A 24648-nucleotide genomic window follows, 5' to 3' on the forward strand; every position below is an offset into this window, starting at 1 on the left:
TTAAATGCATTAAGGCTATCATAAGAAGATTGAGCCCATACTATAAAATTTAAAAGCTTTTATTTCACACAAATAAATTGAAGATGATTTCGCAATGCACAATGAGCAGGAACCATAGTAATGAATTATGAAATGAAAACATCACATTCTAAACATGAACTTTGACCTACTGTTTGCTAGGTGTAAAATACAATAAAATACTATTCATAAAAAGATGATACTTAAATCTTAAAATTATCTACATAAAAAGAAGATATGACAATCACAATAAAACATTCATTATACATCCAAATGGGTTTAATTGTGTAACAACTACACAACCTGGACAAGAATAGATATAAGTGGCTCATGGTTTGTCATGAGTCATGGTAAGCAATAACTTAACAATTAACCATCTTATTTATGTAAATGTTATAGTTTAAATGTTCACAGCCTGTAATCCTCATGAAGACTCCTGACTGTGAAACTTCAGGAAACAGTTGTGGTTTCGAGAAATGCACAGGAACACACAGCATTTGAGACAACGCACACGTGATGTTCTCTCACAGCCTCCAAATCTACACCTCCTGGCCTCCTCGCCCTCTGCTAGCTGCTCTGGCCAGTGGCCAAAGCCATCGTACCGTGTGTGTACATCCGGCAAGGGGCTCTCAAGAACCTGAGAAGGTCTTGAGTTTGTATCTGGGCCATGTAGTTTGGGAGCAGGAGGGCAGGGGGGTGATGAGTCTTGAGCATCAAAGCCACTGGAGAGAATCAGTGCTTTGGCCACCTCCAAACGAAATGCCATAAGTGATAACAGATCTGTAATATGACTGTAATCTTGCTTATACTGTATCCATGCATTTACCAACACCAGATCGATCAAGTCCCAGAGAACAGAATGTGGCCAACCACTGATTGCTGAGTTTGTGCATGGAGTGCGATAAAGACTTCTCAAGTCACGGTTAAGATTCGCAGCTTTAATCGCTCGCTCAAAGCCACTGACAAGAGATGTTGAGCGCGGCTTCTCCTTTACCACTGCAGAAAGGATAAAGCCATGATGACATCTGAAAAGTTTGAGTTTTCCATCTGAGCTCACAAACTCGTCACCTATTTGCCCTCTTGCCCCACCAACCTTGCCAGCGCTTTGCACACCCGCCTCTAAAAGATGCTCTAGCATAGAAGGTGTGGAAAGCTCTGGTTTGCAAAGAAACACCATCCCTTCATTTCTGTCTTTACCCCTAGAGACCATTTTCTCCACTACATTTTCTCTATTGGAGTCATCTGCACTCAAGTTGAAGTCCACAACCAACCCTCCACCACTTATGACAACTGTGTGAAGTAATGAATGGGTTGGGTGTCTTTGAAAAGGAAGGGGGTACTGGTCGACCCCATAGCTTCCATTTCGCTTCAGTGCCCGACAACCGTCTTGAACTCTTCTAATCAATGGCATTACCTTCCACAAATGATCTGCCTTTGAGTTTGCACAATTATGAGCCTCCTCATTACTGTGCACTTCATTACTCTGTCCAGGCTGGTCTTGATTACTTTCTTTAGACTGCTGATCGTTACTCATCTCCATGGAATCTCCACCAGAACTGGCCAGCTTCACTTTACGAGTGAGCTCACAGAATCTTGAAGCCGTCATGGCATCGGAGATCAGAGGTACTCGTGTGCAGTCTTCCCAGTAGAGCTTTGTGCTGGGGAACTTTGTGGTAGGAAAACAGAGAGAGTCTCAGTTTAGTTTATGAAAAAGTAACCATAAGATACAATAAGATAACAATAAGATGGTGACACCACTGATATGACAAAAATAAAATTTTATTATTATTATATATATTAGCCATATATTAATATATATTTACATATGGAATATTGTATAATTACATTTAAATGAACCATATGAAAAACAATTATGTATATATTTTTTTAACATCATTTTAAAATCTGAACTTGGAAATATATTTTCCACAACTTTTTTTTTTTTTTTTTTTTTTACATTGGTCATGACAAATAAATACAATCAAGACACAAGCATTGTTTATATATATGCACACTTTTTAAACCTTGCACTGATGCTTAACCCGGGAAAATAAAATGAGCAATACTGTAAATCATTTGCCATGTAGGGGCAATGTTTTTGTTCAAGGTATTTGACAAATTCACATAGCAGTAAGAATGTGCAAAACAATATAAAGTCAAATCCATTCATATTACACAGTTTCTTGACCATTTGAAATCTTTTTTCCATGACTAAAATGTCAAGGAAAATGTTTGTCATCATCTTTTGAGAATTATCCATTTTTCAGATGTTGTCATGCACTTGTGTTAGGACTAACCTTCAGAGTTCCCATTGCAATGTGGATTCCCACATACTGTGCAACCTCTTTTTCTGTGACAGGGTTTGTAAGTTTTGATGTTTGCCTTGTACAGACAGAAATTTCATTCCACGTGTCCAAACTAAAATACTGATTAAAATAGTTAATGGGCTTCCAGTTGAGCTGTCTTTCTGGTTCTGTGTGCCTTGTTGGAGAAGCACCCATGGTTCTAAAGAAGAGATAAAAACACAGCTTTTAAAGATTGATGGCAGCATTTTGGCATACCTGGCATCTTATGTTATGCCAACAACACTCACGTTCTGCCACATCTCTCTGTGCCCTTTTGATGTACTGTATCATTACACTGTATTCCATGGTAACAGGACATCACAATGGTTTCAGCTTCTGGTTCAGAATGGACATTATCGGCATCTTCTGTGTCTGAATTATCAGAGAGAAATTCTAGAAAGCTCTGGGTTCTCTGCTGTTCAGCACTAACATCACCTACAAAGACAATATAGCACATTCTCAAACTGAGCTCACAGAACAGACCACACATCAAATCATTAACCTGGCTATTCTTTTATTTACCCTCTTCAGAGTTTGTGTGCAGATGTTGCATGTCCATTTGTACCAAATCCACACTGATTTCCTCACATTCTTCAATTCCAGATGAAGCCCCTATGTATTACGACTGATTAGTGATAACATGCAAAACAAATGTATTTGATATTGCAAATAATTCCAAATTAAATTATTTAAATACATCTTATAAAATCCAGAATTTTGTCCCCCACCTGCAAGCTCCCCCGAATCTAAGCATGCATGTTCTGCATGAGGAGGCTCCACTAAATGTTCTCTCTCTTCCTCCTTAACAGGATAAAATATACATTGCTTGCTGTAGGTCTGCAAGGGCACTACATGAGAGTCAGAAGAGGTGCCATCTCTGTTCTTATCTGCAAGAGGAATAAAAAATTGTTTTTTTTTTATAGACAAAATGTTGCAGAAAGGGTTCATGAGAATACATTTAGTAAAAAATGATACGGCTGTATTATCAAAAATAAATAAAGTAAAAAAGAAAGAAAACAAACAGTAATAATGTTGTATGTAACATCAAAGTAATATGAATAAATAAAAAGTGGTAAAAGGTTTAAATAGGCCGCGTTTCCACCGCAGGAACTTTCCCCAGGAACTAGAAACTTTGGGGTTGTACTCGGTGTGTTTACACCGCAGGAACCAGGGTTTAAATGAAGTTCCGGGTAAATATGTCCCCCTCCGAAAGTCCCTGCTCGCGAGGTAGTACTTTTTCGAAGTTCAGGAACTTTTAGGGGTGGGACTTGGCCGCTGAACATGCTGATTGGTTGAGTTCATGCCGCATTTTGATTGGTTGACACCACACAGCATTTTATTCAACCACCATTTGTTGGTGTGTGCGTGCAGTAACAGTCGTCTGCTATTCTAATCAACAATGGAGTTTAAAAAATACGACCAATGGACCGACGACGAGGTTCAGGCTTTATTAAGCTTAAATTCAGAGGATGAAATCCAGTGGGAACTGTAAAGTCGTGTGCAGTCCTACGTCACCGGACTATTTGCCTAATCTTCACGGTACTTTAGACCGCGGTGGAAACGCGGCTAGCAACAGGTCTGGGGGAAAAAAAGTTCCTAGTAAAAAAGTTCCTGGGACAAACATTTGCAAACAAGCTGCACCAGATAACATCTGGTTAAATGTATTTTCTTGATACTGCTGTATTAGAACAGAGACTAACAAATTATTAAGGTCTAATCATTTAGTTAAAACTGACCTTGACATGCAACACGGTGAGGATCTGTAGGCTGGAGTGCCTGAAACATCTCATTCGTAGTCAAGTGGTCTTCTGCTTTCACAATAAACATCTGCACTCCACGCATCGAACAACTCTGAGACAAATTTGAAGAACGTTCTTCTATTTTCATGTCAGAAGATGTGTAAGCTGAAGTCACTTTATTGGCATCCAACTTGGAGTTAGCCTTTAATGAGAATACACAATACACACATACAATACTTTACATGACACAATATATAAGGGGTTTAAAAGTTATTATTCAAATGTTGAAGGACAACATCTAAAAACTCTAAAAACATGCAGAAACCCTCACCTGTCTAATCTGACTCTGGGTCTTTGGATTTTCCATATTTCTCTCACGTGCTGTCAAGTATTTTTCCAATATGATTCCAGGAGAGCTGCCGTCTCTAACCAGCTCTCTAGATGTCTCGAATGATCCATCTTCAGAGTTCACAATGTCCATTACACTTGTGGTAACAGAGTCCAACTCAAAAACTACCTGTTCCTCAGGAGCCTCCTCAGAAGACGATGTTTGACAAGTTTCAGAGGCATTAACTCCATTTTTGTCCGTTTCTTTGTTCTTTCTCTCTGGAGTATCACGTACACACATATGATAGAGCACTTGGCATTCTTGTGGATCCTTATTTCCTTCAATGTCCTTTTTACTTTTGTTTTCTGTGCTAGTTCTTCTTCCAACCGGTCTCTTGCCCTGGCTTCTTCCAACTCCTTTCTTACCCCTTTTCACAGAATGTCCTCCCATCACTCTTTTCTGATCATCAACTCTCCGTACAAGTACCTCCTCTTCTTCTTGCTTTATCTCTGGTTCAGTAAGAACTTTTTGAGTTAATACTTCATCAGCATCTCTTGCAGACTCTTGAGTCTGAGGACCTGGATTGCTTTCTTCATTTTCATGCTCTTGAGAGACACCTGAAATGTTATTTATCTGAGTGTTATGGTTCTCGTCCTCATTTTGGTCTCCAATCATGACTAAATTGACACCTATGGGCAGTTCTTCTTTAATTTCTTCCTCCAATGCATCTTTGAGTTCAGTGCAAGAAATTTCTGTGATGGTCCCAACCTCATTGCTCTGTTCTTTTTCTGACACACTCTCATTAGCATTTTCAGGTAGCTCCTGGGGCACAATACTTTGGACTAAGGCTGGGGTAGACATCTGTGAAGGGATCTCGCAAACTTCTAAAGGATTTTTCTCAGGAGTTTGCTCAGGTTCAGGAACAATTCCCTCAATATATTTGTCTCCTTCTTGTTGCTTTCCTTCAACACCACCAGAAGCAAGTGTCAAAGAAGGAGACGGACTTAATGCTGGGAATGATAGTCTTTCTCCCACAATCTCCCCCACCTCAGACTCCATATCCCAATCTGTTGCAACCTGAATTTCAAAGACATTAGGTGAAATATGCTTTTCACTAGGACCAGGTCTCATGACTCGTTTTTTAACAACAACAATGGTCTCATCCGGGAAAGCCTCTTTTCCAGCGGAGTGCCAGGCCGCCATATGTTCCTGTAAAGCAGACACTTCTGAGAATGTCTTCCCACAGTCCTGGCACCCAAGAGTAAGCTGAGAATAAGGAGGGCTCAATGCAATTTCCTGGTCTATTTTTGTAGGCGCTTTGCGTTTCCGTACAATTTTGGGCTTTGTAGACACAGAACCATGGCTGTTCTCAACAGAGGACATTTCAAAAGACAAGGGCTCTCCGTGATACTCCACCAATTTATTTTTAACTGATTTTGCTTTTTTTTGGTGTGGTACATTCAAGGGTTTCCCAGGTGCTTTTTTTGATTTTTGCAGTACCTTTTTATTGCATTTGCTTGGGGGTGATTTCTCGAGTTCAGTAGCATCCAACTTGTGTACCTTCAGCTGAGGCTGCTTGTGGCCTTTTAATAAGAGCAGAGCTTGTTTCTCTATGTGAGGCACGTCTGAAACATCAGGTCTGGATTTTGCCTTTGTGACCTTATGCTTTGGTAATTTTTGGCAATTCTTCTGAAAATTATTATTTTGGGTCTTTCTAACCTTGGGTTTCTTGGGACAATCGTCTTCAGGTGTTTTACCCTGCTTCTTTTTCTTTCGCACAGGTACCAGTGTTTCATCTCGTTGGACCTCCTGGACAGACTGTGCCTTCCTGAGCAAATTGTCCTGATTCTTAATTTTTCTCTTCTGAAGTTTCCCTTGTTGTGCTGCTTCTGGTGCCACCAAAACAGTGTCTGTTGTTGCATTATTCATTTGACCCACTGACTTCATTGCTACTCCTGAAGGACTTTCAACCCCCTTTACTTTATCTTTTTGCATTTTTTGGTTAAAATCCAATTTATTGTCATGCTGAGACAAAATAGGCATTTGGTTTTGATCACTAATTTGCTGGTTCTGTTTTTGTTTGGTTTTAGATGTTTTTATTACCTTCGGTTTAGAGGATTTTTTCTTCTCGCTTGGTCCAAATTTGACAACAAGCTTTTTGTTTTTTGTCTTTTCTTTTTTCTTAGTAATCATTTTTGATGAAGTATTGATTTTCTTGGTAGATGCTACCTGGTCATCACATACTTTACTTGCTTCCTTAGTCTCTAGTTTGTCAGCCAATTGTTTCTTAGATCTTTTTTTCTTTGTTGGAATTTTCTTCTGAACAAAAGGGCAATCCTGTAAATTGGCTCTAGTCTGGTCTGGTGTTGGCACAGAGCTTTGTTGAAGGTCAGTTAAGGTGTTGTTCTGCACAGCGTTGAGGGAATCCGGCTGAGATTGTGGTTCCATCATGGATGGTTCTTTCTCTGACTCAACTTGGTACTTTTGAGCATGGAATTGCTTAAGTTCTTGAGGCTTAATTAATTTGCTTATATCACCCTGTTCACTCACTACCTGTGAGTTTGATTCCATTGACAAGTCTATTGAATCTTGAATTTTAGTAGGACATGCTCTCACTGCATTGGTAACTGTCTCCTCAGGCGTTACTGTGTCGACTGGAACATTGTCCTTTTCCATTGTCCTCTGATGAGAATTTGCTGTTTCAGGTTGAGGAATTAAAAGTGGTTCACTGTTTGTTTCTGGAATATGTTCCTCTGCTGCATGTAACAGTTCATGAACCGAGTCATTCTGTGACGCTTCATACTGTAAAGGTGTTTGATCCAGCAAAACCGAAGTTTCAGTCTGTACTGGTATAAGTTCAAGGTGAATTTCATTCATTTGCATTTGGGCCTCTGTTTGTGTCAGTTTAACAGGTGCTACTTGGTTCTTTGAGTTTTCTGATGAAATAATGGTTTCCTCTTGTGACAGAACAGTTTCCTTTTGTTGCAAATCTTCCATCTCTGCTGACACTTGGAGGTTAATTTGCTCTGCTTTTGATGGGCCTGTGTCAGATTGTTCACATAGTGTTGGCTGAATGGTTGACTGAGTAAAATTCACATGTAATGGTTGCATTGATGGTTGTGGATGGGGTAACCCAAAGCTTTGTGGCTGCAAAGGCAATATAACCAACTGATTTACTTTCTGTACATTTCCAAGTTTCTCAATTAGTCTTTTAATTTGCTCAGGATCCAGCTTGTCCATTTGCGGTGGTGCTGGTCCGAGGGTCTCAATGAGCAGAGTCTGTGGTTGTCCATTTGCTGCCTGTGTCATAGTAAGTCCAGGTGGTTTTGGTTGTGGCACCAACACAGTGCTACTTTGTGACTCTTGAGAGTGATTATTTTTGATGTGAAGAAGATGTGCTTTAGAAGTTTTGAAGACTGCATCGCACTGTGAGCATGGGAATTTTCGCTCATTTGTTCCTGCAGAAAAACAAAATTAAAAGTATAAATAAATCAAATGGTCAGCACAGAAACATTCTCATTTAACAATCTTTCTAATCATGTTTTATTTCTAAGTGATGAAAGAAAAGCATTATTAGCAGCCCTGTCTAGGCTCTGCCCCGGTACGGTTCGTTAGTCTGGTTGTTTGATGAGAAAAAGGTGAATTGTAGTTGCAATAACCGTGTTAAGAATCCGTACAGCTATTCTGTTGCGCAGAACTGAGGAACAATTGATGATGGCAAGGTTTGATTTTTGGCTGACCTATCAGAGGACGGGGAGTTTTATTCCTGCCCATGTGCCAAGATCAAATATTCGAACAGTTTATTCATTTTTCTACCCCTACACGAAAAATCTAACTGAATTCTTGTTTTTCGTAAAAAAATTAAATACAAATAAAAACGAAAAAGGTTTTTCACATTTTTATACTTTCAATATTAAATTAAAATACGACTGAATGAATGATACACGGAATGTTTTGGTCATTTACCTTTAGTTCTCTTTTTCTTTGTGGTGGTTGAAGCATTTGTCTGGTCACCTTTGGTATCTTCTTTGTGATGTTTTTCTAAATGGTTCTGAAGAGACTTGGATGCAGAAAACTTTTTACCACAGTGTTTGTGTGAGCAAACATACGGCTTTTCCGCTGTGTGTACCCGTTGGTGGTATCTGAGCAAAGTAAAGGTTTTGAAAGGCTTGTCACACTCTGAGCAGGTGTATCCATGTTTGCTGTAGTGAATTTTTTTTTTGTGACTTGTTAGCTCACAGGATTGGTAGAAGGCCTCACTACAGAACGGGCACTTGAACCGCTCATTACCAGTGTGTGTGCGTTGATGGGCCATGAGCTCTGTGGAGGAGGTGAAATGCTGATCACAAACATAGCATGTAAAGAGAACATCTCCCAGCATGCTCTGCTGATATTCTGCAGGGTGGTTCATTTTAAGGTGCCGATCTTTGCTTTTGGAGTCACTGAAGATGATGTGACATTCTAGGCATTGAAGTGAGAGCTGGGATGCTAGAAGTCAGTGTGATAAAACAAAACAATACATGTTAGAAAAGAACAAATAGCTAGAGCAAACAAAATTGTACTTGACTTCAAACAGACATGAAACTTTTGTTATAGACTCTACTACCGCAATTGTGACATTTTCTAAGTAAAATGACTATTGAATAAAAAATAAAAAGTGTAGGGCAGGGTTCACCAATCTCGGTCCTGGAGGGCCGCTGTCCTGCAGAGTTTAGCTCCAACCCCAATTGAGCTCCAACCCCAACCCCAACACACCTGAACTAGCTAATCAAGGTCTCACTAGTCATACTAGAAACTTTCAAACAGGTGTGTTGGAGCTGGTTGGAGCTAAACTCTGCAGGACAGCGGCCCTCCAGGACCGAGATTGGTGAACCCTGGTGTAGGGTGTGACTTGATTTTATACAATGGTTTTTGATCATATTGTGAAAACCGAGCATTGCATATTGGAAGGGAAAGATTTGAAAATGATTGGCCTAACTGCTAGCCTGGTAATACCAAACTCTGCTACTTAGCGCTTGTCTGAAGTTTAAAATCATTGGTTACTCGTAAGCCAATCACATAACGTTTGGTTATGACATGTGTTATGCGCAGGCTCAGCCGCATCTAACTTCCACTGTAAACACATGTATGATGCGAAAACAAAACCATCGAGCGAAATACCGGAGTGAACATGGCTGTGAACGACTTTTGCAGATTATGTGAAGTAAATATACGCATCCACGGTACAATCAGCGTCTACGTCACGGCTCTCAGCCCGCCCTCTGTTCGTTGATTGGCCGGCTGTTTTGAGGCCGGAGGAAAACGGAAAGATAGGTCGCTGTCTCAGACTGAGCACAGAAGCGAACTGAAATTGAGCGGAAGTACGAAGTCTGACGTAGTCAGGCTACCTAACTGCAGCAGAAAGAAGTGAATCACAGAAAGAGCTAGTTATGACATTTAGATTATTATTTTTTTTTTACAATTTAATCCTTCAAAATAAGAACAGTAGCATGCATTAAGGAAACAATATAAATTTTGATTTCATACATTTATAAATATATGAGGACAATAACAATGGCTCTTCTAGGAAAACACACATAAGTGTTGAAAAACTTACAGGTGAGAGGTATTACTTTGGCCATGTCAAGTTTTAGAGGGTTAAATTTGTCCTTCTTTGGAGGGATGTTCTTTCTGTCGGCATTGTGTGCTGTACTTCCAGTTGATGATTTAGTGTTGGCACACATTTTTGGTGTTTCATTAGAGCTCATGGGCTCTTCAGGCACACAACTTGCAGCATTAGAGTCTGATGAGCCAGATTCGTTGAATGCACGCTCACATTCCACTTCTGTCACAGTATCTGAACTCGACTCAGCCAGACTTGACTGATTTTCACAATGCAATCCTTCAGCATCAGCAGTTTCATCTGTTTCCTCTATAACGGCTTCAGGTTGTGTGCTGTCATCTTGTGTTGCCACAGGAAAAGCACAGTGCTCCACTGTTTCCTCTACGGGGGTTATAGGTTCTATTATTGGTGGTGCTGGGACATAGAGGTCCAGTTTCAACTCAAGACCACTGGTTTGATCTGTACTCTCTGTAGCCTCTATTCCATGTACAGTACTATCTAATGGTGCTTCCAAAGGAGACGGGTGGTCTGAAAGTGAAAGGTGCTCATTGTGCAGATTTGCTTCAGGAGCAGATGGTTCACTGAGTGGGTCATTAGCATGTTCCATGATGCTTAACTTCTGATGTGAAACTCAATGTACAATTGAACTCAGATCTCTAAAGTTCTCCTAAAATAGAAAAAGATTATGCAGATTAACTAATGAAGGTAAGAGCACATAGGTTACATAGTACATAAATTGTACTATGTAAATATCTTTAATCATTAGCATGGTAGAGGAAGTGTGTCAATTAAGCCCAGTCATCATAACTAAGTTTCTTAAATATATTTAAACACACTTCTAATAAAGTGGGACTGTAATATTAATCTTTCATTTAAACATCATAAAGTAACTAAATTAACTTGCTTTGTAATTTCAACCTTGACAAGATAATTTAAGCCCACCTGTTTTCTAAATAAACCCACAATGTATTTAAGTGTAAATGCTTCACATTTGATTAAATAAACAATATTTTTTGGGTGAATAATCAGCCTAACTAATTGCACAAAACTGCACAAATGTATTACATATCATATACATTATATATGACATGCATCCACATCCATTTAACATTAACCAAACATAAGTGGTCAGTCAAAACTTTTTCTTTAACCTTCCCATGGCCTCTGTCTGCTTTCTCTCTGCTGCTGTATTTTCTATGGCTATGCATCCAACTGGTCGTTCACTCTCAGAAACAGGGCCTTCTCCTGTGAACTATTTTTTAATATATATTCTTTTATTTTCAGGCCCCATTCTCCTTGGTCCCCATAATGAGAAAATGCAATTAAGTTCACAAATTAAAAGCATACATTTTAGGGATACTCTGATCAGGATTTTTGCAGCTGATACGGACAACTAATTTTCTCGTCATCACGATCATCAACCAATACCAATCCAGAACATTCAAGCTTTATATAAGTGATATAAGCTCTCTGTTGACTGTCACTGTTAACTTTCTTTTTTTAAATAAAGTAATACCACAGATGTTGCCTTGGTTAAATTATTTACAGTAATGTTGTAATTGTTGTTATAAATTATAAAAAAGTACAACAGAAATACATTTTACAATCAAAATTTTAAAAGGACTTTTAAAAGCTTACACAAAACACTATCCATTATAGGATACTTTGGTTATTAAGGAGCCTTTATTTAAACCCAAATAAATTTCTTTCTTCTGTTGTGCACCGGCACTGGCAGCACGGACACCGGCACGGAAACCAGCACAGACACCGGCACGGAAACCAGCACAGACACCGGCACGAACACGGAAACCGGCACAGACACTGGGACAGACACCGGCACAAACACTGGCACGGACACTGGGATGGACACACCTGCACGGACACCGTCACTGGCACGGACACACCGGCACGGTCACCATCTCCGGCATGGACACGGACACCGGCATGGTCACCGTCTCCGGCACGGACACCGGCATGGTCACCGTCTCCGGCACGGACACCGGCATGGTCACCGTCTCCGGCACGGACACCGGCATGGTCACCGTCTCCGGCACGGACACCGGCATGGTCACCGTCTCCGGCACGGACACCGGCATGGTCACTAACACGGACACTCAGGCACGGAGAGTGGCATGGGCACCGGCACGGAAACCAGCACCGGCACGGACACACCAACAAGGACACACCGGCACGGACACCGGCATGGGCGCCAACACGGACACACCTGCACCATCTCCTGCAAGGACACCGGCACGGACACTGGGACGGAAACCGGCACGGACACTGGGACGGAAACCGGCACAGACACTGGGACGGAAACCGTCATGGACACTGGGACGGTCACACCAACAAGGACACACCTGCACGTTCATGGTCACAGTCTCTGGCACAGACACCGGCACAGACACCGGCATGGGCACACGGACACACTAACACAGACACCGGCATGGGCACGGTCACTGCGACGGGCACCAGCACGTTCACCGGCACAAACAAGGACACCGGCACGGACACACCAACACGGACACACTGGCACGGAAACAGTAACCAGGCCCTGTTTGACAGGCTTTTAGATGTGCGCTTCGAGTGTATGTTCTCAGAAAAGTGCATGTTAGAACAGCGCATCAGTAAGCAAATGAAATGTTTAACCAGCAAGGCTTTAAAGCACATGCAAATAATGAACTTTTGTGAATTGCAGTATCGCGTGAGTGTAACTCAACCTCTGTGTCAACACGTGATGTGAACGTAGGTCGCATTGTACAGTATGTTGGGACAGAGGCGCCAAAACTGCAACTGATATAACACACTGTAGCACAATACTACGATATTTCTTCAAAAGCAGATCGTGGAGACATTTTAATCTTAATCAAAAAAAATTCACGAATATACTGTACGAGTTAACCTGAAGAAGAACAATGCAGGTAATCACATGTGCTCAGTTTCCCTGTCGCTGTCTGCTGTGTGTGGGTGTACCCTTTAATGATCTACAACAAGCTTTGCCTTTGGTGATAACCAAGCAAATATTTAATAACTACAATATTAATTTCTTTATAGAAATGACATCAATAGTAGAAAATGTAGGTCAAAAATGTACAATTACACAAACTTGACAACAACTGCGACTTTCAGATGCCATCTTTAATTTTGGACTTTAAAACTGTCAGAGACACTAGAATTTGTTCATTGTGTAATAGGAGTAGCCCCTAGTCTTAACAAATTGTATACTAAATTGATTCAGATATTACTCTTAGTGGCAAGAAAAATGATTACTAAGTCCTGGCTCAAGGTCCAACCCCCTACACTTGAACAATGGCAGAAGGGGTTGAGGGAGATATACTGTATGGAGAAAATCACGGCCCAACTTCACTTGAAAGTTGATCAGTTTAAGGAGCTTTGGGATCCAGTTATTCATTATTTTGGCTGGACACAATAAAATGTGAGGGAAGGGAGATTTTCTTGCTTATTTCGCTTGTATTTTTATTTATTTTCTTTAATTTTATTTTTCTTCCTTTAAATGCAATAAAATGTAGTTAAAAAATACTGCAATATGATTGTATGGTATGGGAATACCTAATTGAAAAAATGTAATTGTTATTTTGGACTTAATTAAAAAAATTGTGTATTTATTTATTTTTTGTGTAGGACACTGCCGAGTTTGCTATTGTTCTTCTATGTTTGTAAAAAACAAAAGTCAATTAAGATGTGCTTTTACTTAAATAAAAATGTTCAAAAAAAAAAAAAACTGTCAGAGAATGGAAAACACAGGATTGTGGGATATCAAAGGCAGCGAAGGATACATCAGTGCTGCCTTCAAAAATCGTTCAGATGAAGGTATCTCAGGAGACAGGAAGTGAAGCTAACATTGGATATGGACGTGCCTTGATGCCTTCCCACCTTGGAATGCCTACTCCGAAGGCAGCATTTTTTAAGCTTTTAGACGCAGCCTGTGATTCAGCTAAAAAATAAAGATAGCGTTTGAACGTTGAGGTTGGCTGCGTCTACGATCAACTCCTAAATTAATCAGTGTTTTTAATCGAATCGGTTGAATGAATTAATGTTTCAATGATTAAAAATAATTATCTTGTACTGATGTAGCCTAACCTACAGAAAGAGTCAATGAACGATCCCCACCACTACCCGACTGACAGCCTTTCTGGAACACATTAAAGCAGAATAGGCTAATACAAACAACGGAAAGTGATTTTGGACTATACATCAATCAAACTGTAACAAGTTAATGCAGAAGTCTTCTAGGTATGGTGTACGATACAAAGAATCCAGTGCAAGTGGATACTGATGTCACAAATCTGCCGTCTATGAAGGTACATCACCACTAGGTTTTGAGACACGGTCACACAGCCCACTGTGCAGGGTTAAAATAACCTGAACAACGAATGAAAGGGAAGTCGAAATAAAGACGACTACAAGATAATAGCTGTTTACTCTCACTCGTGCAGTGGTTATATCCTTCAATGTTTCGCTAATATGCGGCTTTGCTGTTCTAACCCATTGTGTGCAAAACTGCCTCTTATATGGCGCGTGTCTGTGCGTGGTTGTGTGCAGAGCCATAAAGGCATGACTGCATAGCTCTGTATTAACTAATAGAAGCCCCAAACTCACCGATTAAATTTTTTTCTTCTTCCCAGCATGTTTCCAATGCAGTATTTTCTTGATAACCCATTGGCTGCACCTTTATCTAATGGGCTTTATGCGAGGTCGCCATATCACAACACTGGGATGCAGGTTGTGTGACGTCACGCAGAGACTCTATATGTGGGAGTTGTAGTTCACAAAAATAGAATGTTGTAGTCTTTAAAATAAATAGCTTATTAGTTCCTCAGAAAACAAAACAAAAAACCACTGATGAAGCGCAATGTAGAGGTAAGTTAAAGATATTTGTATATGTTGTGGATATCGGATGCACACCGCATTTTATGAATTTTGCACTATCAAAATGTATTGTGCACTGTCAACTGAGCAATGTTACTACAACAACTGTATCATATCTTCCAGCAGCATGGGTAATGCTTGGTAATAAGTTCACATATATTCAAATAGGATATCTGGGCTATTTATCACTAGGTGTCATAATGTCTACATTTTACAAAAACTAGTTTTTCAGTGTTTTCACAGTTATGGAATATTGCTATTTATCACTAGGTGTCATAATGTCTACATTTTACAAAAACTAGTTTTTCAGTGTTTTCACAGTTATGGAATATTGCACTATTTAGTATAAATGATTTATCCATGCTCATTATTGTTTTTTACATTCATGTGGCCTCGTAATCTTTAATCAATATAACTTCTCTCCCTCTTGCAACAACATCTCTTTTCTTCTCTGATGATGTGTTTCCATGGTGTGAGGGCGGGGCAACCTGTCACTCACATGAGATTGATCAATTAATAAACCACGGCGATCCATTCAATTCCCAATGGTCAAAAATCAAGTTCATCCCTACTTTTTTTGTTTTGTTTGAGACTTCCGTTTCAGGTTGACTGTCCATTTAAAAATATAACACAAAGACACTTATGCATGTTTCACGCTGTTTTTAATTTAATTTGAGATATTTCAAGATAAAACAAGGAAAATTATCCTGTAAACCAGGCTAAACAAACAGTTAGTTGTTAGCAATGGTGGAATTGACCCAGTCAGTGTAGCGGCACACCTCAGCATAAACCCCAGGATAGCCACGTTGAGCACAGCCTTTACCCCAGGAAACAACTCCTCGCAGTTCCCCATTGCACACCACAGGACCGCCAGAATCACCCTGAGAAAAAAATGGGAAAATTAAAAGAAAGTCTTTATGAAAATATATAACAGACATATAGATAAAAACTACGTCAATGACATACCTGACATGCGTCTTTGCCTCCCTCCATGAATCCAGCACAGAACATGTTTTCAGTTATTCTCGATCCATACGCACCCACACACTGCGCCTTTGACAGTACAGGCAAATTCAGACACTGCAGCTTAGAAGCTTTTTCAACTGGAAAAAAAAAAAATAGATATATAGCTAGGCCTATGTATAATATATACATATATGTGTACAAAAAACAAACAAATATATATATATATATATATATATATATATATATATATATATATATATGTGTGTGTGTGTGTGTAACTTTTACATATCTAAACTTTTGAATGCAATGCTTTAAGAATGGACCTTATCAAATGTTAATAAAGAAAAGTTTTATTACTCAGCCATCTCACCTCCAGTGGTGATCTGTTTGCCCCATCCAGAAACCAAGCACTGCTCCCCTGCAGAAGAGCAACTGGTTGCCAGAGGGATTGGCTGCACATACTGGTTGAAGATGGCAGGCTCTTTCAGCTTGATCAGCATAAAATCATTGTCATACGTAAAATCATTATAGCGCGGGTGAGGAATCACTTTCTCTGCCCTGATCCGCTGCTCTGTGGCTTCTTCAATGGAGACATCGTGCTTTCCCAGGTGGACAGTAAGACGAGAAGCTCTATTTGACAAAAAACTCATATATTACTGGGCTCTAATACAACTTTACAAGTAAATAAAGTGAGGATATAGTTATACTCACAGAATCTTGCAGTGAGCAGCAGAAACAATCCATCTTTCATTAATCACAGATGCTCCACACCAGCGGTTCCCATTGTTAGTAAGGTAGACTTGCCAGGGCTGGGAGTTGGGCGAACATTCATAACCTCCAATGATACGCTCACCTGTGCAACAAACTGGGAAAAAAAAGAGATTTGTTTAAAAAAGACGTGTAATTTTTCAAACGGTGCATGCTTCTGATATTTGTGTCTGTCATTTTTACCATTTAATAATGATCAGTAAACATGTATGTATCAGTAAAATGTTGTATCATATTAAGGTTAAAGATAGGCAGGCTATAGGACAGTGTAAAACATTGAAAATAATAAGTATGAAGAGAGATCTACATACCCACAGCCACTGCCAGCAAAGCAAACATAATAATCTTCATTGTAGTAGAGAAAAGAAGTGCTCACATTCAGAAAAAAGAAAGATCCTGCAAATTTCAGAAACAGCATTAATGTTTTAAAGTGATAATGCAGGAAACACAAGGGGTTCAACGGAAAACATCATTTAAATACAAAATGATAAGAATAATAAGAATAATAAGAATATTTTAAAGACATCTATTGTCTTGAGTGTCATCAAGTCTGACTTTGGGCACTGAAACATTTAGTTATTATCATACAAATAAATCATACAAAAGTAAAACTGCCAAGCCTTCACAATACATCACTGAGCTGTGCACAATATGTACACAACCCAACCAATACTACACAATGAGAAAGCAAATACTTACAGTATTAACAAGTACCTTGCAATATCTTTCAGTCAGCTGAATCTTCAATGACCTTGTCCAAAAGTATGAATGAGCATATACAATCTTACCCACTTGCATGGCTTATATAATGCACATGAAGCCCAGACTCCCATTTTCAAATTTTATCTGTGCCTCATCTAAATGCTCTTGTTCTTCATCTGATGACTTGGAGTCACTTGAGTCAGATGATTCCCTATCAGATGAAAAGGAGGTATAGTTGTCATCCCCATCACCAATTATCTCTGAATCCTTTTTCCATTCTCTCATCTTGATCAAAATCATTAATTGCCCCTCATTTTTTTTTTTTTTTTATAATTTATACTTGATTCTTTCCCTTAAATGTGTCCTTTCTCCCAATGAGGAGTTCACCTTCTCCATGTTCCCCCATAGCAATTTTTAAATATTTCATGAAAGTTGTGAGAAGTAAAAAACATATTTCTGAATGCATACCAACAATTTTTGGTTCCCAGAATAGACAACCTAGCATTCCCTGTTGATTAGCCAGAAAATGGCTAATCAACTTTTGTTGATTCATTTTTATTGTTTTATTTATTTTGTGATTATTTTAATTCCTTTCTGTGTAAAGCACTTTGAATTGCCGTAGTGTATGAAATGTGCTATATAAATAAACTTGCCTTGCCTTGACTATAGGTTTGAGGAACAACATCTATTTTGATATCCTGTAACCTGCTGCATGTCAATAGTCAGTCTAACCCATGTTTTGTTCCATTGTTGAATTAATAACTAAAATAATCCAATCACACAAGCATCCATATGTGGAGGATTACATTAATATATTAAATTAATGTAAACAATTAATTTTAGTGACACTTTATGTTAAGGTGATGTAGTAACATTGCACTTACTGAGTCATATTAATTAAATATGTACTTATTATAGAATTATGGTTAGGGAGAGAGTTTGGTTTAGATACTTATAATTATTTATAATTTACTCTTATTGCAATAGTAAGTGCACGTAGTACCGTGTAACTACATCATCTTAAAATAAAGTGTTAAATTAATTTTTCCCATTGATATTTAAATATTAAATGTATGTTTGATTAAGAGCTATTTTACTTTTTGAGTGAAGCACAACTTCAGACGGTGAAACATTTTATAGGTATTTTTGATTAACTATTCAGTCAGTACAAGAAAAATTCTCTAATAATTTATAGTTAGCTATAAGCCATAAAAGTCAATGTGTCAAAGGAAAGCATTAAGAAAGTCATCATGATACATCACTAGATATTGCAATGCATGATGTGTTGCATGTTATGCACATGATGTCTAAAAATGAGCATTTATCAAACTTCCCCAATTGCATGCTTCATTCATCAATGAAGACTCCCCATTGAAATGACACTCCCTATCAGAGTCAGAGCCACTAGTGTCAGGTGAATCACTCTCAGATGAGTTGTTCCAATTGCATCAGAGATCTAATGACATTTAAAAGGAATAATATGCATTTACAACTTTTAAGTGTAATTAGAAATCACTGTTTTGTTTAGAGGATATTTGTAATATTGCTCACCATGTTTTCTTTCCCTCTACAATTTCAGCAAAAAAGTGGAATTTAAAAGGTCATTTTCCTTTAAAACACTTTGTTACACTTACACTCATAGGTAAAGAGAAAATTAGTTTAATGACATACTGAAGTATGTTCTCATGTGTGTGTAGCAAAAAAGAAAAAAAAAAGAAAAAAAAGAAAAAAAAATTTGAAATGTTCAACATGCAGCAGATGTTTTCCTCACTGTATAAATAAACAATCCCCAAATGTCACATTTCTTTCTTTCTTTCTTTCTTTCTTTCTTTCTTTCTTTCTTTCTTTCTTTCTTTCTTTCTTTCTTTCTTTCTTTCTTTCTTTCTTTCTTTCTTTCTTTCTTTCTTTCTTTCTTTCTTTCTTTCTTTCTTTCTTTCTTTTTTCTTTTTTCTTTCTTTCTAATAAAAATAAATAAATACTGTAAATATATGAAGACCTCTGATGCAAAAGCCTCTAAAAGCCACCTCTGTCAAAGATGAGATAATAATATTGAGTAAATGCTCTCCAAACATAGTATACCTTCATCAAATACTTTCACTTCAAACTCATTATCCCAGCCTCAGCCCATTCAGAAATGACGGTACTTGGTTAGAAACCTATACATTGGAGCCTGATAAAAATGTAAATATTAAACAAAAACTTTAGACGGACTTAGAGGCTTTTGCATCTGAAGTCTTCATATTTTTAATAGACTTTTGGTCTGGTCATTCATTCATTGTCCGTAGAGCATCTGCTGGAGACTTTTCTTAAATCCACACTATGTGTTTATGTGTTTTTACGGTTTACCTTTTATGAACATCTTATGTATCTTAGACTTCAATAATCTGTTATTTCACCCATTACACTCACCGGCCACTTTATGTAGACCTGGCTAGTACCGGGTTGGACCCCCTTTTGCCTTCAGAAGTACCTTAATTCTTCATGGCATAGATTCAACAAGATGCTGGAAACATTCCTTTAGAGATTTTGGTCCATATTGACATGATAGCATCACACAGTTGCTGCAGATTTGTCGGCTGCACATCCATGTTGTGAATCTCCCGTTCCAGCACACCCCAAAGGCCATTTGTGTATAGTGAACTCACTGTCTTGTTCAAGAAACCAGTTTGAGATGATTTGAGATTTGTTACATGGAGCAAGATTTCTGATATCACAAGTTTGTGATTTGAACACGAAGAATAGCGATATGACTCCCCCTTTTTGGAATTACATTTTGAGCTAAGAGCAACTTTGGCTAAGAAAACCTTAAAATACTATATAAAATGAATGGACAGACACTTTTATTTTTTCCAAGCTGAATTTAACCACAGATATTTCAGAAAAAAATACATTTTAATTAAAAGGTCAAATTTAGCTGAACAAAAGTTAGTTGTTAGCAATGGTGGACTTGACCCAGTCAGTGTAGCGGCACACCTCAGCATAAACCCCAGGATAGCCACGTTGAGCACAGCCATAACCCCAGGAAACAACTCCTCGCAGTTCCCCATTGCACACCACAGGACCGCCAGAATCACCCTGAGAATAATTTGGAAAAAGAAAAGAACAGAGGTGGACGAAGTACACAACTTCGTGAAACAACAAGTGAAAGTACAGATACTACTGGTCAAATATTACTCCGTTACAAGTAAAAGTTGTAAAGACCTATTTTTACTTAAGTAAAAGTACAGAAGTACTCGTTTTTAAAAATACTTAAGTATCAAAAGTAAAAAGTAAATGTCAATGCATTGTTTTATTATTGTTGCATTGTTGTATGTAATACTAAAAGTACCTTATGCCTCTGAATCTACGCCTGCCTACCCTCATATCAATATCAAATTTATTTCTAGAACGCAGTTCCAGTAGTGGGATTGAATGTGAGATTGAATGTGAGATTGAATAAGTGCACTCAATAACGTCCACAGTGGTTTCGGACACCCAAATGGCTGTTCCCTCAAATATTGCCCTATTTAAAGTTTTTTGGCTTTTAGTATGAATACGGTAGCCTTACTGTTATCTATAAGCTAGAGTGCTCCAAAAAAGTGACAAAAGTCGCATTTAGAAGACCAAACCCAACGTTGAAAATGAAAATCAGGTTTATGTCAGAATCCATTGTCAGATTGACGTTGATCTCCAACGTTGGACAGACGTTGTATTGTGGTTAAAAATGAAAATCGGGTTGACGTCAGAAACCAACATCAGTCGGGTTCTGACGTCAACCCGACTTTTATTTTCAACCAATATCCAATGTCAATCTGACGTTGGGTTCTGACGTCAACCCGACTTTCATTTCCAACCAAAATGCAACCCCTGCAACCAAAATCATCCACTGACTGATGTTACTTTCTACTCAAGGACCTTGACAGAATTGTAGTGGAGTAAAAAGTATGATATTTGTCTTTCAAATGTAGTGGAGTGAAAGTAAAAAGTTTTCAGAAAAAATAATACTCAAGTAAAGTACAGATACTCAAAAAGTGTACTTAAGTACAGTACTCAAGTAAATGTACTTTGTTACTGTCCACCTCTGGAAAAGAAGAAATGTGTGATTTTATATGAAAATATATAACACACATAAAAAAGAAGACTACGTCAATGACATACCTGACATGCGTCTTTGCCTCCCTCCATGAATCCAGCACAGAACATGTTTTCAGTTATTTGCCATCCATACGCACCCTCACACTGCGCCGTTGACAGTACAGGCAAATTCAGACACTGCAGCTTAGAAGCATAGTCAACTGGAAAAAAAGTACAAGAACAACGTTAAAGATTTGGATCTTGTACATACCTAACTTTTGTGTGTGTGTGTATATATATATAAACACATGCATGAGGGCTTTATTCAACAGTTCATTTAACAAGAATACTGGCAAACTTACACATTAGAAGCATTTCCAGTTACTTAATTGTATTTTACCCGCCAACAAAAATGTTTCAAACAAGACACCACATAATTTTGTGTTACGTGTCTCAGAGCAACAAACAATAGTGGTGTTTCGTTCTTGAATTCTTCAGAATTCGTTCTTCAGCATTTTTTAAATAATTGGTTTAGTGAATGAATCAAATGACTCATTCATAAAGACAGTAAAGGCTGGAATAGATTATAACTGCATTATATACTTGCCAACTTGGTTACAGAGAAAAACTGGGCATCATACATTAAACGACTGAGGATTACAAACTACCAGACTTTCAAGTCAATCCGAACACTCAGAAACGTCCCCCATTCATCTTATTGCGCGATGCGGAAGTAAGCTACTCTGAATGTGCGAGATTTCCAAATTATAGCCACTGTATGTAAATAACTAGAAGAATAACAAAGTGCAGTAAATGGTAAACCTATCTACACTACAAAACAGTATTTATATTTACAACAATACATTAAAATATTATTATGAGAAATACCAGTTTGTATTATCAAGCAGCATAACAAGCTGTTTGTACAGTTAAAAATAACGGAAGCACATTCAAGTTACAAATGGCCACGCCTGCGCTTGTGTTAAAAAAAAGGTGGATACCCTCATTCACTATTCCCAACATTACTCCACTAATATAGTCCACTTGGACAGCATCTTCTCTAGCGGCTACCTGTATCTCGGTTGTACACTTGTTACTGCGGTGCATTATGGGATTGAATGAGTGCACTCAATGTCCACTAAAGTTTAAGACAACACCACAAATGGCTGTCACTTCAAAAAGTACACTATGACCCTGTCCCAAATGGCACACTTCATGTGCACTTGTGGTCTTACAATGGCTGGCTTGTGCCTGTTAAGTCCACAAGACCGTAGGGTATCCCATTTGTCATTTTAGGTTTCAGAAGGGTGCTCATATCCGCGCCCTTGATGCACGCTTTTGCCGAGCCGCAAGCCCATGAGCCCCGCAGCAGACTTCTTCCAACAGTCAAAGCGGCATTACGTCACACAAGTGTGGACTCGGGAGGAAGAACACGAGGGCTTAGGGTTCCATTTGAGACAGAGTAAGGGTACAGGTAGCAATTTTGACCACAGCCATAGTCTGAAGCTACAAAATCAGAATCTCTAGACATCATATGCGATTCACTGATAAAATCTGTCAACTTTGATTCGCCAAAATCTGCAGACTGAGTATGACTTCCCGAAACTAGCATTAACTCATCCAGACTGTAAATTGGGGCAAAAGTCATGTATTGTATAATCTTTACTTTTCTTTACTATTCATGTAGTAGCCTTTACTTGTCACCACCTACTGGCACATTGATGTAACCTGCAGTCACTGAAAAATCTCCACCACTAATACACAGCCAACAGTCTGTCTGGAACACACAAAGAAGCAGAGTGATAAAATAGTTCCAGCACTGATGCTCGGCATATCATTGGCCTTGGATCAAATATCATATACTGCTAATCAATCAAGATCTGAACTGTTTTATAACACAAAATATTCTCATTACTCTGCCATCTCACCTCCAGTGGTGATCTGATTGCCCCATCCAGAAACCAAGCACTGCTCCCCTGCAGAAGAGCAACTGGTTGCCAGAGGGATTGGCTGCACATACTGGTTGAAGATGGCAGGCTCTTTCAGCTTGATCAGCATAAAATCATTGTCATACGTATAATCATTATAGCGCGGGTGAGGAATCACTTTCTCTGCCCTGATCCGCTGCTCTGTGGCTTCTTCAATGTAGACATTGTGCTTTCCCAGGTGGACAGTAAGACGAGAAGCTCTATTTGACAAAAAAAACAAATATATTACTGGGCTCTTCATCTTTTACCAGCAATATTGCCTACCTACATATTGTCTATGGATAGTCTCAAATGTTTGATTAATGTACTAATCTTTATTTTAAAATTGAATGTGTAACTTTTTTCACAGCCTTTGGTTTAAAAATCCTGTATCTGTTACATTTTACAATAATAATTTTCAGTGTATTCACAATACACATGTTAACATGCAACTGCTATAGTCCTTTTAAAAAAAGTTGCTCTATAGGGAAAAAGGAGATTAATGAGGTTTAACATAAATGTATGATATACTCACGAAACGTAGCAGTGAGCAGCAGAAACAATCCATCTTTCATTAATCACAGAAGCTCCACACCAGCGTTCCCCATTATCGTAAGTAAGGTAGACTTGCCAGGGCTGGGAGTTGGGCGAACATTCATAACCTCCAATGATTTTATCATCTGCACTGCAAGCTTCATAAAAAGAATGTTTATTTGTTCACAAAGTGCCCAAAATAAAGTAAATAAAATCACTTTTAAAGCTTGTTGTGTCTTTTGTAACTGATTACTTGAACTGATGTTTGTTTTTCATATTTTGCTGTTTTATCTGATCAATCATCATTTTAAGTCTCAGATTAATCGTAAAGACTAAGGAATTTTACAGGTCAATGTGTAGGCAGACTCTAACAATTGACATTATAATAAATACGAGAAATCTACATACCCACAGCCACAGCCAGCAAAGCAAACACAATAGTCTTCATTGCAGAGGAATGAAGTACAACTTTAGAGAGAAAACTTCTGCTAAGTTCAAGAATTGCATCTACTTTTAAAGTGATTTAAAGGGTTTACCAGACAGAAACAACCAATAAGATCATGGCAAATGATTCATAAGTGAATATTAGCACCTGGAACAACAATTCTTATCACACCGGTTTCCGTGAACATGATAAAACCAAGGTAGTGTACATACAAAGTTTTATTAAAAACAAAAATGCTTTTACATTTTTAGTAAAGCGCAACTTTAGTTATTATTTATTTAACCGTTTAAT

General features: G+C 38.5%; 3 protein-coding genes across 3 annotated transcripts; all 3 read right to left on the minus strand.

Annotated features, from left to right (window-relative positions):
* Positions 1–44: 44 nt before the first annotated feature.
* znf576.1 (zinc finger protein 576, tandem duplicate 1) lies at positions 45–14798 on the minus strand. The gene is made up of 10 exons (XM_081388860.1): positions 14653–14798; positions 10027–10699; positions 8397–8918; positions 4434–7888; positions 4100–4304; positions 3092–3250; positions 2886–2975; positions 2612–2798; positions 2316–2523; positions 45–1684 (listed from the first exon to the last, which is right to left on the minus strand). Exons 2-10 carry the CDS (start codon positions 10637–10639, stop codon positions 443–445), a joined length of 6681 nt encoding a protein of 2226 aa, XP_081244986.1. The 5' UTR covers positions 10640–10699; positions 14653–14798; the 3' UTR covers positions 45–442.
* An 855-nt stretch (positions 14799–15653) lies between these two features.
* Positions 15654–17643, minus strand: LOC308703954 (trypsin-2-like; the record flags this gene model as incomplete). Its single annotated transcript, XM_081388001.1, has 5 exons — positions 15654–15803; positions 15889–16025; positions 16259–16518; positions 16600–16753; positions 17553–17643. The coding sequence occupies 5 exons, from the start codon at positions 17641–17643 to the stop codon at positions 15654–15656; spliced, it is 792 nt and encodes a 263-aa protein (XP_081244127.1).
* Positions 17644–20283: 2640 nt separating this feature from the next.
* Positions 20284–24360, minus strand: LOC308703955 (trypsin-2-like; the record flags this gene model as incomplete). The annotated part of the gene is made up of 5 exons (XM_081388002.1): positions 20284–20433; positions 21496–21632; positions 23340–23599; positions 23914–24070; positions 24321–24360. The coding sequence occupies 5 exons, from the start codon at positions 24358–24360 to the stop codon at positions 20284–20286; spliced, it is 744 nt and encodes a 247-aa protein (XP_081244128.1).
* Between the last annotated feature and the right edge of the window lie 288 nt (positions 24361–24648).

This window comes from Scardinius erythrophthalmus (assembly GCF_964197995.2).
Source record: "Scardinius erythrophthalmus genome assembly, chromosome: 16".
In the NCBI taxonomy this organism is placed as follows: Eukaryota; Metazoa; Chordata; class Actinopteri; order Cypriniformes; family Leuciscidae; genus Scardinius; species Scardinius erythrophthalmus.

Excerpts from the sequence above, each read along its gene's own strand:
- znf576.1 (XM_081388860.1), bottom strand. The coding sequence starts at position 10,639 with ATGGAACATGCTAATGACCCACTCAGTGAACCATCTGCTCCTGAAGCA. Across the intron at positions 8,919-10,026 it reads CAAAGTAATACCTCTCACCT|CATCCCAGCTCTCACTTCAA; the intron begins GTAAGTTTTTCA and ends ACTGACTTCTAG. Across the intron at positions 7,889-8,396 it reads AAAGAAAAAGAGAACTAAAG|GAACAAATGAGCGAAAATTC; the intron begins GTAAATGACCAA and ends GTTTTTCTGCAG.